The following is a 19,753-nucleotide window of genomic DNA, read 5'->3' on the forward strand; positions in this document are numbered from 1 at the left end:
TGTATGGTAAATAGATTATTTTTTTATGCATTTCCAATATTATGCTGCACGATTGAACATAATATACTTGTATTTATAACTTTATATCAACAAATTGAAGTTAAGTGATTTAAATCAATTGCATTTCATAAATGTTTTTTTTTTTTTTTTGCTTTTGTTATATCCTTTTTTAAATTTATATTATTTTATATTATTTTCATCTTTATTATTAATTCAATTTTCATTTTTGTTTTTCGGTTTTTCATTTGTATTATTTTATGATGACTGACATATCACTGCATGACACATTTTCCCTCTATTTGAGTTTTTAGCTCATTTACTTGCGTTTCTATTTGATTTTTCAGTTCTGTAAAAAGAAATTGAGTATGGAAACAGCAATAAATAAGCATATTTTGTAGAGTAGACTACAAATGTTATGTATGTTAACTGGTATGTATATGTATTTATGGATGCTCATGTAACTGTTATAATAACTAGCATAACGCAAGGTAACGAAACGTTACGCAACGTAAGAGTGCAATTGTACGTTACAGCATTAGACAATATTTGTTCTAAATGAAAATAGTTAAATGTTTAATGCGTGTTTTAATTCAATCGGGACATCACTCAAAATGCAATGCGGCAGGTGTGGGGAATTTTTAAGAAATAAGTTTGTTTTTCATTTTTTTTCATTTTCTTGCTAAATCATAATTTCAAATACAAATCAACAAAGTCTTTTAGTACTCCTTTATGTACGTATTTGTGTGTGAGTGTGTTAAAGTAGTTAATTAGAAAGTGTAGACAACTGAAAGCAATAGTTAGTAAAAGTAGAGTCATAGTAAGAGATAGATTGCAATGAAATAAATAGATGGTGTGTGGGAAATACACATACATATACAGCATATATGCAATATATATATTTTACATACATAGAAGTATTATATAAAATACATATATTACATAAATTTTATAAAGGAAAGATAGTAAACAGTTGCAAGAGGGAAAAAGTTTTGTATGTATTTGGTTTTAGATATTTCCGTGTTTATTTTATACTTTTTTTGTTTCTTAGTTTGTAAATTAGCAAACACAATTACGAGTAGAAAAGTTGTTCATCAGGTTCACTGAAATTTATTTTGTTATGCGTGTTGAGTAATTGAGCACTCAAGGCAGTAAAAAGTTTAAAATAAAGTTGTTTTTCTTTTTGGTTTTTCTTTTATTTAATCAAATTATATAAAGTTCTATTAATAAGTAAGTGCAGTTTGTGAATTGTAAAATGTTGTAAAACCAAAATGAGAAATTTGTAAAATAATGTATAATATAATTGTATAATTGAATAATTATTATAAGCTACCTAGACCTATATAGTACCCCATCTACTAATATTTAGTATTCTCTATAGTATGGGTTTTTCCCATAGCTATATAATTTTCTAGCTAAGAGTTTCTTGAGCTGTTTGTTGTGTGTGTTTCGGAAGTACATAGTTTTTCTGGCTGGTCTACGATTCACGTATTTTATCACAATTATACACAGATAGTGAGAGAGAGAAAGAGAGATAGATATATATATATATATAGAGAGAGAGAGAAAGTAATTGAAATTTGTTGTTTTTGTTATAGTTGCTAGTGGTTGTGGAGTAAGTGAATACAAATGCAAAGATTGCAATTAGATTACCACACACAGATGAGTATATTATAGGAATTTTAGCACTTACCTTAGTCTAATAATTTAATTTAGTTTATTGCATTTTCAACATGAAACCTAATTACAATATGACGCTCTTCATCATCAACTAACATCAATCAATTAAATTTCGATTGCAACCCATTTCATTTTCGAATACAACACATAATTAAAAGTTATAAGAACCATTAAAGAAACAAATGAAACATAGTTTGATAACAAAAAAATTAAAAAATCAGAAAAGTAAATAAGAAAATGGAGTGCACACTTTGTAAAGGCATTAAAAGAGTTATTCATTCGTTGCTTTAAGATTGAAGTTTCAGTTGAAACTTCAGATAGTTATTTAGAGTTATAGAGTTAGCTTACAATTACGAAGGATAGTAGATCTTATATTAGATAGCGCACAGGAAAGGTACAAAGATATAGTAGATAGATAGTTTTAGTTAGCAGTAGTGAGTTGTTGATAGTTTATAGTAGTAGATAGATTAGACAGTTTGGTAGCACGAGCACGAGAAGATACGAGACATACACATAGATACACACACACATTTACGAGTACTACTTTCAAGCGCCGTAGAGAATACGAGTATTTCAGTTGTTTATACATTGTTTGTTGTAATGTTTTTAAATTGTTGTTGTTGCTGTTGTTATGGTTGTTGTTATGCTTGTTGTTGTTGAGCATTACAGCCGCTTGAGTAAAACGTAGATCTTAAGTTAAGTAAATAAATAAAACAACTAAAGACAGTTACACATAGCACTAAGTAGACATGGACGCCGACTTTAGTTAGCCGAGCCTTTTGGTGAATCAGATTAGCAATAGTTAAAGACCAGTTCAAGGATATACATATATTTGATATAGAGATATATGAACATAGATATGTATATACGATAAGGAGCAACATACATACACATATGTATCTCTATGCATGGAGTGCAACTTGATTAACTTACTTGTAAAATCGTCGAGCTCTTCCTGCTCTGCCTCGGCGGCCAACTCCTCGGGCGTCTTCTTTTTTCGCATCAGCGGATTGGGCTCCTCTTGTGGCGCTGCCTCGACAATTTCCTCCTTTTTCTTGATGTTGTACTGTAAGAGCAGGGCATGACAATGGCATATGGAGTTAAGTTATGCATTACATTGTTATATATTAATCGTATGTCAGGCCTTATCATTGTCACTTGTCACATTTTTGTTGTTGTTGTTGTTGCTGTTGTTGTCGTTGTATTTGTCCTTTGTAATTCAATCTGACTCCGTTAGGGAGTCGCTCGTAAAAAGGACTCCCTACTAGAGTCAATTTGAACTGCAGCAGGAAGCTTAACCGCACACTTTAGATAATCTTCACACATTTTGGCATCGATAGATTACCGCACATTGTTCTCATGTAGCAGCAACGGAAGGAAGCGTTGCAAGAGTGTTGAAGGTGGAGGGGTGGGTGGGGTGTACCAAACGCTTACCTTATCGCGTATATCCTGTCTCATTTTTTCGCGCTCTTCTTCCATCTTACGATGCTTCTCCTTGCGTCGCTCTTCAGCCTCACGTATGGCCTCCTGACGCTCTCTCTCCTCCTCCTCTGCCTTTTCCTTATCATCGCCATCATCGCCACCATCACCTCCTACAGCGCCTATATAAAATAAAGTCAAGTATTCAATGGTTAGTTTAGGTATTTACTACTGTACATTGTACAGTGAGCCCTAGCTTAATGCAACATTGTTGTAGATTAAATTCAAATCAAAATCGGTCATGACCAATTTTAGCTTGACATTTTGACACATATTTGATTAAGAACTAGCTGGAAAGGCTACAGTCGAATCAGCCCGACTGTAAGAGGCTCTGTACACATTTTGTAAAAATATAAATTAGGAAAATAAAATATATACAGGAATCTAAATAGCAAAGTTTTGGTGTGTCTAGCTCTTATAGACTCTGAGGCTTAGGTGCTTAGACGAAAATATGTACGTAGCTAATGCTGTTGATGCCAACTTAATAAACCCCATTGACGCTTCAAGTGCAGGGTCTGAAGACAACGACTGAACTGAGCTGAGTTAATTTGAGCTTATCGTGCCGCCAATGGAAACGCGATTAGTTGGGGCACAGCATTGAACGAGGCATTGCGTCGGCTCAGTCAGAAGGCACAAGCGAAACGTGCCACAAAACTTGCGGAAGTGAATTGTGGCAATTTCCTGTGATTTGCATTAACGACCTTTAGGGGGGCTGACCTTTAAGTGACCAGGGACAGTGGACAGGCCAATAGATAGTAGCAAAGACTGCCAAGTGCATTCCGAGCTCAGAACTCAAAGAAGCAACATCAAATGTATCGAGAAGTGTTTGTTGTGTTCATTTTAGCTGGCACTGTGCTCGCTGCCAGCGTTGTTAACGTCGACAACAATGTGCTGAATTTTGGCCAGCAGTTGGAGCAGTTTTTGGACAACAGCATATCGCCATGTCAGGATTTTTATGGCTATGTTTGCGGACGCAGTTCCAATGTCAATCAGACACTGCGTCGGCAGCAGGAACAGCAGCATCTCCAGCAGCTGATCAAGGCAACAAAGCCTGGCCAGTTACTGGACATGGAGCTGCAGCTGATTAATTTTTACAAGTCCTGCGAGAATAATCGTGGTGCCGAGGTGTTAAGAACATCTCCGCTTTATAGGAACAGCGGCGGCTGGCCAGCTCTGGAGGCGACCAATCGGACATTGAATTGGCTGGGATTGATTGGATACTTTCACGAGATGGGTGCACCCTACATCTTTGAGACCAAGATTAGCATGCAGTCCAACAGGCGATTGGTAACAATTCAACCGGACCTCACCAGACGCCACACAATGCGCAAATTCGAGCAGCGTGTGGGAGAATTGTTGCAAGAATTTGGCGTGGAACAAAGTCGAGCTCATGTGGCATCGCTGGAGGTGCTCAGCCTGGAGCGCAGTCGCCGTGACATTGTCAAGATGGAGCGCATTGACGAACCGGTGCAGTTTAGTTATGCCAATTTCAAGCGCAGCTCATTGGGAAATGTGTCAATGAGTCGCCTCGACTGGGATGGTTACTTCAAGAAGCTGCTGGGCGGGAAGACGCTGCAACCGACGGATACGATTGTGGTGAAGCAACTGCCTCGACTCGTGGACTATATGCAGCTGTTGCAAAACACAAGCATGCACCGCCTGCTCAATTGGATATGGATTGATTATCTCATTGGTACGTATACGTAACTTTGCAGGGACCGTAAAGATAATCATTTTATTTTAAATATTAATTGTAGCTTAAAAAATTCATTTTCTTCAAAAAATTAAAAAATTCTCTATTTTACAAAAATAATATTTCAAGCAAAATTTTTGTTTGAAACTCTTATTACTTTTGTGTACTCCATTTATATTTTTATTAAATTAATATAAAAATTTAATGTATTTTAGTATTTTTGTTATTTTTTTTTCATGTTTTGTATTTTTGATATTTTTTTTTTATAAATCAAATTTTTAATTATTATTTAGTAATTTTTAAAAATTGATAAATACAGAAAATAAAAGATAATGCTGTATTCAAGATACCCCATGCCAAAGTAGTTAATACATAAAAGATTTGCTCATTTATAGAGATAATTCTTTTAGTTTTGATTTCTCTGCCTTGCAATATTACTCATACGTCCTGTTGACAATAAATTCTTGCAGACATTGCTGCCGCCGACTGTCAGCAGCTGGTGGAGACTTACGCTGGTGATGTCTACGCTCATCTGTTGCAACGTGTGAGCGCGGATCGCGTGCAGTTGACCCAAATGTATGCTGCCATTGGCAAATCTTACAAGTCACAGCTGTCGGGCAGCATTTGGATCGATGAGATCTCTGAGCAGGCCTCCCAGGACTTTTTGGGTCAGATCATGCATCTAACGCTAACTGGAGACGATCGTCTGAACGATGCCTACCATGATTTACAGCTGGGCAGAAGAAGCTTCTATCGGAATATGGAAAAGTTGCGTCGCTTCCAGCACAAGAGACTGACGATCAATATGGCTTCACTGCCGATGCGGCAATATGCGCAAATCTTCGATACTGTCAACGGTTTGTGGCCCCAACTGAATGTGAGCACTCCGTTGAACTATGTGCTGGTGGGAGAGCGTTTCGCACGTTCCCTAATCGCCGCTGGGAGCAGCAGTCGCACTCCTGGCGCCTGGCGCAGCATGGACTCGGAACGACAGTTTACCGCCTTCCAGAACTGCAGTCATGTGCCCACCACGGACAGCATGATTAATGCCAACGATCTGTTATTGGGTATGCTCGGCCAGCGTCAGGCTTGGAGTTGCTACACACAATGGCTGGGCCAACAAGCGGCGGCAACAATGCGTCTAAACACTCTGCTCGCCGCGGGCCGCATCCAGTTGTCTCTGCAGCGACTCTACTTCATTGGCAGCCTGCTCGTGGACTGCCGCGAGAGTCAGCCGGGTGCAGTGCAGCAGGAGCGTAAGAGGCAGCTGCAACATGCCATCTTGCGTAACTCGCCCGAGTTCACGGAGGCTTTTGGTTGCCGCATTGGCGATGCGCTCTACGCGCAGCAGCAGCGCTGCAAACTTAGTCCAAGTGTGTAATACACACACACACACACACACACACGAACACTGAGAGAAACAGAGAGACACTCACACACAAGCAGAAGATACTTGACAGCAGATTGGCAAAGTTAAAAAGTTGTCAGCAGCTTTAATGCATAATAAATGTTTGAAACAGCAAGAGATTGAAAGGATTTTGGGGTATTTTCATTGTCGGCAGACCTTGAACTTTTATTTTACTTTTGCTGTTCTATGCTAACGTTAAAAATCGATAAAAGAGCGTCACGTTCTCGTTCTCAACTCTGGCTAACACATGGCGACAAGGCGGGGGGGGACCTCAAAGTGTGATTGATTTTTTTATTTTTATTTTTGCTTAGTTTTCTTTTGATAATTATGCAGCATATGTTTGTTGATTCTAAGCGGATATATGCAAGTAATTAAAGGAAATTTAGTTGTTTTGTGACTTACATTGAGTATAACAGAGTTATCAGTTACAGTTACAGTTGTAGAGTGTAGATGTATAGATATAGATAGGCAGAGAAAGAGATAGAAATGAAATAAAAGTGCACACAACACCGAATACCGAATATCGTAAATCGTATAACGTTTCAAATTTAACGTATATCGACCAACAATTAACAGCTGTAGTTTTTTCTGTTTGTTTTGTTTTCTGATTTTTTTTAAAATTTTTTGTAGTGCATACCAATGAAATTCATAATTTCTGGGCGCTTTTAGGCCAATGCTATCTCTCCGTATTTGTGCCTTGTGTTTGCTCACGGTGCGACAACGATAATTGCAGTTGCCAACGATGCGCACTGCCGACGCTTCTGCTGTCGTTGTCGTTGCTGCTGCTGCTGCTGCTGCTGGTCAACAACACCACCGCACAGTTGATGTCTCACACACACACTGAGCGAATGTCGTGAGTTGCTGCTGCGATTGCTGCTGCTTTTTCTGCGACTGCTGCATTTGTGACACACTGAACGCTGCGGTTTCGGCATGTTCCTCGTTTTCTTAGTCGTCGTCGTTGTTGTTGCTGTTGTTGTTGCTGTTGCTGTGAGCCTCGGCTGTGCCATCGTTTGCTGTGGCTTGGTTGCCATGGCAAACAATCGATTGTAGTGTAGCCGAAACGACGATACGAACGCGGTCACGAGCTCACACGAACTGAATGCAAGAAAACTGAACTGAACTTGACTGTTTGCCGACTTTCTTTTTTTTTGGTTTTTTTGTCGCTGCGCTGCGCTGCACAGTGTCTAAAGGATTCTAACTCTGATTCTGGACACTGACACTGACTCTGACTCGATATCTGGCTGCTGATTACGTCAGAGTGAGTGAACTTCAGTCGCTGGAGTGCAAACCTGGAGTAGGAGTATTGTCCGCAGTTGCCTGGCTTTTTATGCCGATTGCGATTGCGATTGCTGTCGCAGTCGCAGTCGCAGTCTCAGTTGCAGTCGCTGTCTCAGTCGACGTCGACTGTAGCCTGGACCGGATTTGAGCATACGATGACCTAAGCGTAGGGGTTGACTGTTAACTGTAAACGGAGTCTAGCGCCTGCGCAGGATCACAAATGTTTTGGCTCTGATAACAACAGCAGCGACAGCGACAGCGAGTTGCGTTTTTTGCTCGCTCTAATTATTGTTGTCGCACTCAGCGCTGCTGGCGTCGACGTCGCGACGCGTCGCTGCCGCACAGCCTCCGAAAACGGCGCAAACGCACAAAAATTCCCACGCGTTGCTCTTGAGCGCTTTTCCGGACGCGCAGCTCTCGCAGGTGCCGCACTAAGGGAGGCTGAAGGGGATGAGAGGGTGGATGCGGGTGTGGATACAGCGGGGGGAGGTGAAGTGACCACATTTTGCTTAAGCGCGTTTAAATAGCATCGCTGCTGCCTCTGCTGCTGCCTCTGCCGCTGCCTCTGCCGCTGCATGTTATCGGGCGGTCGGTCGGTCGGTCGGTTGGTCGCCTGCTTGGTCTATGTGTTAAAGGCAACGCACATTAAATTGAATTTATAGTCATCAATTTGCTGAATAGCTTTGTGAATTAACTTTTTTAGGGTGCGCTTGATTTGTGCAGACGCCGTTTATTGTTTTCTTAAATCAGTCAAAGTATTTTATAATAAAAATTGATTTGCCAAAATGTTGTCAACCAGCCAACACCAACACTAACATCAATCCCCTTCCCTTAAAGGGAAGCAACCCCCTGACTTCCCCGCTGCCAGCAATGCGAATGAATGTTGCGACTTTTTATGAGACTTTTGTAATTTGCTTTATGAACTTTATGAACTTCCTTTTATGCCATTTTACGCTTTCCGTTGCTCTCCAGTTTTATTTCGCATTTTCTTCTATTTGTGGCTGCAACTGACTTGTAATAAACGTGAAGTACATCGACTGTCTTTGCGAGTCCTTAAAAGTCAGAAAGTCAGTTGGAGTTTTAGATGCTCGCTGCATGAAGTGCACAACTCAATTAAAAACTAATCAAGCCTATTGTAATATAATTATCATGACAGCATAATTAACACCGCTTGTGCATGCTGTTTTTCCCCAGTTGCCCAGCTCTTTTTCTCTTTTACTCTTTCTCTCTTTCTAGCCATCTTTCTATCTGGCCATCACTCCATCAACTTCATTTTCTTCATTTCACTTTATTCTCTTTACTACTTTTGCCGGCTATTTTGCATATTTCATTTATTTTCTAATGGACAACCCGTTGGACATCGATGGCTCTTTAAGACCGCTAAGGAAAAACGGAAGCCTTCAATTTGTGTTCAGCATTTTCTTGACAGCGACAACAGATCCTTCTCCCTTTTCCACCCCCTTCCGCCAACTCCCCCTTTCGAAAAAAAGGAGAGAAAAAATGAAATCACTTTGAATCCGAGTATACAAATTGGTTGTTCTAAGACCATTTTTTCTTTCCTATTTTCATTTTCTCTCATTTTCGATTTTTTTTTTGCCGTTAAAAGCTTTATTATTTTTTTTCTTTTGCTGCGTGTCTTGAGCATAATGAGGGTACTTAATACCTTGCCCTGTGGCTGGGCCGTGATATATCATCGGGGCAAGGAGTTCACACTAAGTGCTGGCCCAACTCATAAGTCTGATATACGATCTAAAGACCGGATAAGTAAGTCGCACGCTGCGTTTTATAGCTTCGACTGCTATTTTGAATACCAACACGTCAGGCGCAAATGGAACGTGGAACGTGGACGTTCGTCCCACTTCGAACAGAGGCCGTAATTGTCTTAGGATCTGGATATGGATGTGGATGTGGATATGGATGTCGCATTGAATCTGAATGTGGATGACTGGGCTGTTGACTGGGTGACATTTATGCGACTTAATACGCGCACGCTGTGGGAATACTACATTAGAGCTCCATTTCCACCACATACACACACACACTTATAAACATATAAAATGACAAGAAATGGAAAAAGGAAGCGCCAACCATTTGTGCGAGTGCTCAGCGCCTCAGTTGCCTTTCTTGGCAAATCATTCTTTTACATCCTTACAGTGTTGCCAGAAATTATGTAGTTTTATTTTAAAATAGCTATAAATAGCTAAATAAAAATTCTCAAAAATGTAACATACAAAATTCGAATTATTTAAGAGGAAAATCGTTATAATCGTTATAAGTCAGTTTTTAATGTAGAATAGGTTTTCTTTTATCTGGTTTTCCCATCGACACAGTCTTCATATTTGTGTTGTAAATAGCAACCTTCATATAGAATACAACTTTATGCCTATAGTAGCATTTTGCTTATTTTAATGCATTCTATTTTCTAAATGGTTTTAAATAAATTTTTTTGACACAATCTCCGCTTAGGGCTTAATAGGTTAATATACCTGAAAGCTCTAAAGTTCAAAGTTTCAGCTTAAAATTTGGCTGCATCCTCAAAATTTTATCAATTGACTCATTTCTCAATATTGAGCTATTGGGCATTAAAATATTCGAATACCTCTAATATAGTTTATTCGTAGTATGTTTTCGAAAGAAAAAGAATATTTTTATTTTTTTTATGAACTTGTATATCGTAGTTTTCCTGCAGTCAATTCATTTTATAAATAGTTAGTTAATAGAATTTCTGATTATAAAAATGTTCATTTAGCTATAAAATAGCTAAGATCGCAACACTGCTTTCATATACACTTCTTTCTCTCTCGCTCTATTTACCACTCTCTCTCTCTCTCTCAGCGTGTGTAATTTTTCTGCTCGTCGCTTCATTTTTTTCTCTTCTTTTTATTGTAAGGAGTTGTTGAAAAGGCACGAACGTCAAATTATTTTCTTGCTTAATCCGGTTCAAGACCGCTGAGCTTTGTTACAGCCCCCGAACTTCATCCCCTCCCAGCCATTGAGCGCACGCATCCGCATCCGTATTCGCATCTGGGTCAGAGGTTGGAGACGCTGGCGACGTGCTACAAATGACAGGAAGCGGGCAATGGAAATGGAAATGGAAATGGATGTGGCATGTGGGATGTGGGATGCGACTTCTATAACTAGAGAACTGGCTTAAGCAGCTAAGCTCTGGTAAGAAACGTTGCCAAGTCTTTACGCCGTTTCCCTCTCCCCCGTCAGATGATTTCATTGTCATAGTCGCTAATAGCAACTGCAATATTCTCGGCATAATTACATTTTAACAGCCTCAAAGAGCCTGAATATTTACTTATGGCCACAGCGCACATACACATACATACGCACACATCATCTAACACTTGTACAATTCTACCTCATGTATCTGTATCTGTAGCTGTTGCTGTTGCTGTGAATGTATCTTCAGCTCTGGCCTCTCTGCGTGCGTGTGCATAAGTAAACGCAAAAGTCGACTGCGGACAAAGAGAAAAGGAGAAGAAGGAAGGGGGGTAGAGGGGGCAGTGGGCGTGTGCAAGTGTTAAGATGTGCCTTCTACTTGTGGCAAAAGGATCTTAGTGCCACACCCGCTGTCTCCGTCTCAGCTTATGGCTCTTCATAATGACGCAAGTAAATCTCATTGCCATTTCGCTGGCTGCACTCAATTCTTTTTTCTAGCGCCAGCAATTAGTTGTAAGCCGACAACACTCCACAAGCCCGCATCCACATCCTTTTCCCCATCCCCAAACCCAACCCCAACCCCAAGCTCAACCCCGTTTCCACATCCACAACCACTCATACCTCTCCATCATCCAACTCGCCCCAGTCCGTGGCGTGGCAGGCATGTCAATGTCAGGAATGTGCCTTCATGTCAGTAAATGCTGGAAATTTGACAAAAATGCCTGCAGAGACTCGCGTCCCTTTGGACCGACAGCTGATAAACTGCATGCAAATATTTTGGTCGCTCGGCAGCTGTTCGAGCACAAATATTTAAAGAATTTTTAATATGCACCATTTATGTGGGTCTACGTACTCCCCTATACCGATCCCTATTCCAATCCCTATCCCTGTCAGAATTTAATGCGTCATTTTGCTTATAGTTTTGTGGTCTTTTATATCCCGGGAATTAGTTATGCCACGCAGCTGATGATGCTACGTGATAGTTGACAAATACAACAACTTTAATGCACCGCATTCTGATTGATAGCAGAGGTTTTCCCAATCAGAGCATTTGCATCCCAACACAGCACTCTAAATTACATTTACGTAAATCTAATTTTCCTATCTTACTCGTACTATGAAAAACGAGCGTAAATTTCTTTTAGATAGAGGAAAGTGTAAATTGTTGGCATTCTGGAACATATAGAAAAGCAGATAAACTTTTCTAATGAGCCATTGAGATTTCCCAATCAAAGCAGTTTCATCACAGTACGGATATACAAGTTACGTATACGTAATGTTATTTTTTCTTAATTTTTATTTAATGCGAAATTGTATTTAATTATTCATTTTTATTTAAAAGTTACGAAATAGCTCCTTTCTTTGATTTTCTCAATAAAAATATAAAATAAAAGTTAAGGAAAAACTCTTGTTTATAATTTTTTAAATGAAAATTGGGAAATAATTGTTGGTTTGCAATTTTAATTTTAAAAACTTATTACACTTAGGGTTCCTGGTAGTTTTCGTTTTGTTAGCGAAAACTGTGAGCTTTAAATTGAATAGGAAATCGGCTAGAATATTTCAAGCTTTTAAGAAGCATTATTGAAATTACACTGTTAGCGAATAAACAATCTTTAGTATAATGTATTGAGAAAGATATTCGTTTGCTTTGCTTGCCGACTGTTAACAGTTAGAAATTGACTAGAAAGATGCAACATAAACAAATCTAAATAAGATAATCTCCTGCCTACTTTAATTTAAAACCACATTAAATCTTGTTGTTTAACAATTAGAACAAACAAGAATGTATAGTAACCAAACAATAATCAAGGCAAGATTATATAATTGAATTTAAGTATTAACCAGAACGATTTGTTCGTGACTAATTTTCTATTTGGTTTTCACATGATGAGCACAGATGTGTCAAGCAATTGAAAATTTGCAAATACGAGTGCAAACGTTATTTGCATATAGACGGGTGAATCGGAGGGGAAAACTACATACATCAATTGCACATGTTGTGGACAGCTGTAGCTGTATCTGTATCTATAGCTGTTATCTGCATTTGTATCTGTATCTGCAGCTGTAGCTGTATTGGTAATTGTATATGTATCTGTCATGTAGGTGCCGTTGTCTTTCATGCCAATGGCATGTGTCGCATGTGTCAAAATGTTTGCTCATCAAAATGGGCATTGAGAATAGAGAACAGGGGAACAGCGAACAGAGAACAGAGAGTATAGAAAAGACTAAAGAGTATAAGGTGAATGTAGATAATAGTTGTTAGGGACGCGCATTTTTATTAAAGGGCTCAGCATTTGCATTATTGACAAGCTTAGCTAACTTAAATGTAGGGTAAGGGGTTCGTTTTAGGGGTTTAGAACATAATATAATAGAATAGTATAGGACGAGTATACATACGGCTAGATAGTGTTAGAAAGTTGTTATGTACATAGCAATAATATTTACTTATACTTTACCTCATTGTAAATACGTTGTATATTAGTTGTAGAGTTGTAGTAGTTGTAGTTGTAGTTAAGAGTAGTTATAGTAGAATAGGTAGTAGAAGATGTAAGTTGTTTTGTAGTTAGTATGGTTCCATATTTTGTTGTTTAAGTTGTAGTAGTAGTACGATAGTTGTAGTTATAGTAGTAGAAGTAGTTGGTAGAAGAAGTAGAAGTATAAATAGTTAAAGAAGCGTTTTTAACATAAAAATATAATTTTTCTTTTTTTTTTTTTTTTAGGAAAAAGCAAGAGATAGGAAATAGTTAACGTTCAATAGAAATGGTAATTGTATTTGTTAATTTGAATGCAAAATCAATTGGAATCGTATAGTATATTTTGTATATTGTTGCTGTATGGTTAATGTTTAATATTTGCAGTTTGTTAGTAGGAAAACGAAATAATAGAAAACTCATCACAATGCTAACCAAGATAAAGTTCAATAGTATATTACAAATGGCTGGGACTCAAATTCTCTATACACTAATTAGTGTTCCAATTTTGTAACTTGAACTCAAAAATGCAAAATAAATTTTGTTGCAAAGAATTAAATAATAAATGATATTTAAAATAGTTTCGTTCACGCGCATTGGGTAAAGGTTTTTTCATAATATTTTTTTTTTTTATATTTTGTTTTAAGCGGATTCAAATTGAATTCGTTGGCAGCAAAAGTTTTTTCACAAAGTTCGGGTATGCATAATTAAAGTTAGTGAAAGCTCTTTGGGTGCAACTATGGCAGACTCTTTGGTTAGTTAGTTAGTTAGTTTGGTTGCTTTGATTTATTTATTTTTGGAGGGGGTGCAGCAAGTAAAATACAAATGTAAGTTGATGGAATAAATTTAAATGCGTAGCACTTGAGTAAAAACTAAAAGGCAATAGAGCCCAATTGGGATAGCATAGCATATCATATCATATCTCATCTCATAATATTATATATAGATCTCGGATGCTGATCATGTGGAGGTGTCACTAATTTGGAATTTCATATTCGAATCAAAAATGATTGCTGGTGTGGTAATACAAAAGGATTACAAGTACAAGTTGAATGCAAAGAAACGATTATATACGAGTATAGGTTTTAAATAAGAGGTATTTTTTATTGAATATTACCGCCGCCTGCAGCATCTGTTTAGCGTGTGTTTGTAGGGGAAAGTAAAGGTTAAAGTTACCATTAATACGAGTATTCTCTGTATTATAAAGTTTGTTAAGTTGTCGCTACGCTTTATGAAAGTTTTGGGATGAGTTTTATAAATATAAATCGATAGCGTTGTTAGATAAGTAAATACATATATCAGCAAGAAATTGGAATAAGTTGAAAAGTAGTTGTTGTTGTATTTAAGTGTAAGTTCTTGGAGTGTGTGTGTGTGGGTGTATTTGTGTTTTATGATTGAAAATTTGCAGAAACTCGAGCCGTTGGGCAATCTTTAAAGTGTATACATTGCGTATACTTGATGCCGATGCCACAGCTGCCGCCTTTTGGCATCCTCGAGCTCAAATTTCCGTTGTGTTCGAGTATTACGTATACAATGTGGGCGTGGATCGTGGACGTGGTCGTTGTCGTTGTCGTGGCGTGACTTGACTTGACTTGACGTGGCATTCATGTTAATGTTAGTGAGTACAAGTAAAGTACAAAAATAAAATGGAAAAAAATGTAAAGAATCAAATAACTTTATCGGAGGGTAGGCAGAAAGGAAATTGTAATAGAAGAAATTGAATTGTGTGTGTGTTTGGGTTTTTTTTTTTTTTTTTTAAATTTATATAAGGCCTAAGGCAGCGTAGCTCATTGTTGCTGCTGCTGGTATGGGCGTGGCAGTAGGCGTGAGCGTGACAGTTGTTGTTGTTGTTGTATGTATTGTGTCAGTGAAGTGCATGAAGATTCTAAGGATTGCTGTGCACTTGGATATCGTTTTAAGGTGTTTGCTGTGTGTTGTTGTGTTTTGTTGTATTGTGTCAAGCTTTTGTGTTTTGAGTATGTTTTACAATGAGGTAAAGTTCGGCTGTGAAGGTTGTAGGAGGAGCGTACAAATAAATATGTACCAATATTTTCGGTTTTTTTTTTAGTATTTGGTTTTCTAAAAGGAGAGCGTTACATGATTTCGGTGTGTGCACTTAAGCTTAAATAGAATACAATTACAATTACATTATAAGAATACGTAATTTTCTGGACTTGGATGGGATGGAGACTATCTAATGGAAGTTCGAGAGGGGATAGGGTGAAAGTGGATCAAATGGATCTGCTCGAATGCACTTTCGAGATAAAACCAAATGATTTTTCATGTTGTGTGTGTTGGTGTATCTGTGTGTGTTTTATGTGTGTTTTTTTATAAAATATTCGCAATATGCTCCGCTTCAAGTGTTTTGTGCAATGCTACCTTAAAATGTATAATATGAGTATTGTAAATACTTTCTTATGCTTTAAAACTTGAAATTCAATTTCAATTTTGAACGAGTCTATTATGCAATTTAAAATTTCTATAAAATTTAAACTTTTTCATCATGCTGTATTATTTTTATGGCCAATTAACAAAAGTCTCGATCTTCATTCAAAACTGATACACAAGCTCTAAAATTATAACTAAACGGAATTGTGCTAGATAAATAATATTTATCATATTTGATGGAATATATAGTATTATCATAAATTTATAGTATGTCATATGAAGTTTTATTAGTAAACTTATCTGAGAAAAATTGTTAAGTGTATGGTTCATTTTTCATGATGTGAAAATGCAACTTACGCAATTTATGCAAAATTCTCGACAATTTGCTGAATAAAACGCTTACCTGAAATAGAAAAAGTAGAACATTAATTAATGCTAGAATAAGTAATTAGTTTGATAAGATTGTACAATGACTATAAATACAACTGTGAAAGGCAATAAATGTCATGTGGAATGTTAATTGGGAAACCGAAATGATATTTTATTGCATTGCTCTTTGCTGGCAAAAGTCTGTGGCAAGCAGTCTGCACGTTTGCAACATTTGTTACTGGACCCCCGACAAGTGTGGCAAATCCATATAAGTTATTTCAGCATAAGACAAGGCAATAGTAATAAAAGGCTAACACGACTAAAGCTCAAATAAATTTCTCCGATTTTCTGTGAGCTCAGAGTTGACAATAGAAACGCATTAGCTGCCATCACCTAAGATGGGGGATTTCGTCTCCTACATTTAATTCCCCTATTCCGCTTTCCAAGTATTAGGGGGGTAGAAAATCGTGTTATACATTTGCAACATCTAAGTTAAATTCCTAAACAATGTTCGTTGCAGTTCAACATAGTTTGGCCTTGATACGAGCATATACACGTATTTATTTTACGATTTGCTTTTTATTTTTATTTTTATTTCTGATATTTGTCGCAATTTTTATGTCGATTTTTGAGTGGTAAAAAAGGTGGCGGGAACGAAAGTGTGCTGAGTATCTGCAGTTTTGTATATTGGTAATTGACATATATGTACTTGTGTTTTATGTGCATTATATATACATTATACTCATATGTATATTGTATTTCAATTTGATTTCTCGATTTTTATGACCATGCTAATGGCATTTTCATGTTTAGCTAGTCTATCACTGCCAGACTTTGACGGCCTAATGCTCAATTGGCAATCACACGAGTCTCAAACCACAGGCGACAGCTTGACACAGCTCGTGGCAAGTAGCAAGTGGCAAGTGGCAAGGTAGGAGATGGCAACAACTGTGAGTTTGGGGGGCAATGATTGAGCTGCCTGGTTGTCACTGTTCCACGTTCTCTAAGTGGTATTATGCCTGCTATAAGTCGACCAAGGACTGCCAATTCCAATTCTAATGCCAATGCCAATGCCAATGTTGAGTGCTGTGAATTTAGCTTCAATCTACGCAATTAAGTGTATCAATTTGTTGGAACCACTTGCCGACGCATTCGTGCAGAATTTCTGTGCTTGATAAGAGACTCGGCGACAGGGACAACGACAACAACAACGACAACGTCAACTCCAGTTTCAGTTTCAGGCAACATGAAAAGGCAAAACTGGAGGGGGTGGTAAGTCGGTGGTGGAGTATGGAGAGAGGAGTGAGGAAGGGGGTTGCTAGCTGGCCGAGAGCTGTTGACGATGCCTTGGGGCAGCAAATTGAGCGAGCTGCTTGCCTAGCACACTTCTAGATACACACACATAGTCGCAGCAGATACAAAGATACATTATGTAAATGCCTCGGTCGCATGTAGCATGTGCAAGTTGTCGCATGCTGCCAGTTGATAAGCGCTTTAAATAAAATATCCCAACTTGCGCTACATTTTTGAAAGCATTCAATGATTTTCCAAGCGATTGCACAGTCAATGATTAGACAATAACAACAACAATAGCTACAGTAGCAACTACTACAAATTGTGGATGAGGGGAATGGGGCAGGAACAGGGACTGACTAAGCGTTGGCCACTTTCATGTGCGGCAATTTCTTGCCACGTTGTGCAGCAGCTTGAAAATGAATTATGTATGTTTATCGATCGCGTGCCAAAAATACATATACCATATGTCTATGTATAACATATGTGCATATTCATACATACATCTAGCTTCTATCTTTGTGTGTGCATGTATCTGAGCATAATGAGATGCGATGTATCTGTGAGTGGCTTTGACTTTGACTTACCTTTAACGGCACTTAATTGGTTTCCAACCATCTGTTTCGCAATGAACGCCGCCATTTTTCTCGAGCCTCGACTTCTTTCTTTTTAGGTTGTAGACTTATGGGCGTTGCTTCTGCGAATGGGAACAAAAATGCACTTGCGGTTGATTTTCACCAAAAATCTGTAAATGCAAAGAAACGAGAAAAGATAAGTAAAGAAAAAAGGCAGCCAATTAAATTGTGCTCGCAAAAGGACAATGCCCAGGAGACATAGTATCTCAAATACATCTCTCTCTCTCTCTCTCCATCTCCCCTTACCTTTCCCGCCCTCTCTAACTACTGTCGCCTCCCATCTCTTAGCATTTCGCGAGCTGGACCCGCTGCCAAGTTGCCCTGTCACCTGTTTCAGCCTGATACTTTAAGCCGATTAGCTTAAATGCCGTCGCTTCGTTGCCTCTGCCGACTGTCTAGCGAACTTCTTGCCAATTCGCAGTTTACATTTCTTTCTCCCCCCTCTATCACTGTTGTTCACTGTGTGTGTTTATGGACAATGCACAGTGGACGAGATAGAAGCTCGGAATTAATTAACTACAAAGGTGTTCTTCAAAATGTTAATTTTCCTTGAACATTTTTATTTTTATGTAGAATTCCTAGTCAGTACTTTAACCCGCATTTAATTTCTTAAAATTTCGATTTCATATTTGTAATCATATTGCTAAAAAAAAAACACAATACTGTAAGCAAATGCAGATCGATGCAGAAGCTCTTGAATATTTCACAAAGTTAACTCTTCAGAAGTTAAAGTTTGAACACAAGTAACAAGTTAACAACTAACAACTTTATATCACAAATTTCTAATATTCCACATATGCATAGGTTGCAAAACTTAATTATTTATGTAAATGCTTACTTATTTCTTTCGAAATACCAGAAAACCAATTAGAAATATGATTTTATTTTACAATTTGCACACTTGTTAACACGCAACAGAAAGTTATTGCCACAGCTGTTGTAACATATGTTGTGATTAAAGCACAGCTGATAATTAATAGCAGAACAATACATTTTTATGTTATCGATTTGATAAGTGACCTTTAAGTTATCGGCGGGAAATCAAATTTCGTTTCTAGTTAAAATAAATTTTATTTCGTTGCGTTAAATCAGGCTTATCGACCACTGTGCAGTGTTGTCAGAATTTTAAGGGCTAGAAATAGCTAAATTATTATGTAAAATGCACATAAAATTCGGATTATTTAAAGCTTATTAGAATATTAGAATATATAAGTTAGGTAGTAAAATACAATATGTTTAATTTTTCTGATATCAACAACGTCATCTTTATATTTTTTTGGTAAATTGAAATATTATTGTAAAAAAATAAAAATAATTTAAATATCATTTTACTTAGTGAAACGATACAGAAGCTTAAATAGAAACCACACTACAGTTTGCTTAAGTCGCTACTAAACTTTTACATTCAATTAGATTTTTCATCGACACAATATATAAATATATATTTAATGTTCTACACCTAAATCTATTTAGAATTTTTGCAAACTCAGTCGTTCTCTGCATTTGATTTTCCATAAATTATTTATACTTTATTTTCTCTAATAACCCGAAATATTTTTTGGACAGAGAAGATATTGAATTTCTTAAGTATATTAAAGTTATCTCCCAACCTAAAAAAGTAATCAAATTCTATTTTAGCATTGCCAAATTTATAGCTAAAACCATTTCGTAAATTTTGTTTGACTTGCCGACTAAAAAACAGTTAAAGTGCCAGCACTGTGTGCGGGATACATTTGCGACATTACCACGCAGCTGCTTCAGCTGCCTGGACTGCATAATCTAATATTATCTGAGGCCCGGCACAATAATACTTAATGAAGAAAGAAGAAAATTTTCAATTTCGTTAGGGCCGCCAGCCACAGAAGGAGCTCAGCTCTCAGCAGGACGCTCCTTA

General features: G+C 37.6%; 2 protein-coding genes across 6 annotated transcripts; one reads left to right on the forward strand and one right to left on the reverse strand.

Moving 5' to 3' along the window:
- Positions 1–217: 217 nt before the first annotated feature.
- LOC117790039 (complexin) lies at positions 218–17,968 on the reverse strand. 5 transcript variants are annotated; one of them, XM_034629279.1, is made up of 5 exons: positions 17,812–17,968; positions 14,292–14,306; positions 3,112–3,269; positions 2,611–2,743; positions 218–346 (listed from the first exon to the last, which is right to left on the reverse strand). In XM_034629279.1, the coding sequence occupies exons 1-5, from the start codon at positions 17,864–17,866 to the stop codon at positions 273–275; spliced, it is 435 nt and encodes a 144-aa protein (XP_034485170.1). In that variant the 5' UTR covers positions 17,867–17,968; the 3' UTR covers positions 218–272. The 5 variants fall into 5 exon arrangements, with proteins under 5 accessions (XP_034485170.1, XP_034485173.1, XP_034485171.1 ...); XM_034629282.1 differs by lacking the exon at positions 14,292–14,306; XM_034629280.1 differs by lacking the exon at positions 14,292–14,306 and having other exon boundaries at positions 3,112–3,278.
- On the forward strand, positions 3,745–6,459 carry LOC117790035. Its single transcript, XM_034629275.1, has 2 exons — positions 3,745–4,849; positions 5,320–6,459. The coding sequence occupies exons 1-2, from the start codon at positions 3,967–3,969 to the stop codon at positions 6,228–6,230; spliced, it is 1,794 nt and encodes a 597-aa protein (XP_034485166.1). The 5' UTR covers positions 3,745–3,966; the 3' UTR covers positions 6,231–6,459.
- Positions 17,969–19,753: the final 1,785 nt, after the last annotated feature.

Source organism: Drosophila innubila (assembly GCF_004354385.1).
Source record: "Drosophila innubila isolate TH190305 chromosome 3R unlocalized genomic scaffold, UK_Dinn_1.0 2_E_3R, whole genome shotgun sequence".
Taxonomy (NCBI): domain Eukaryota; kingdom Metazoa; phylum Arthropoda; class Insecta; order Diptera; family Drosophilidae; genus Drosophila; species Drosophila innubila.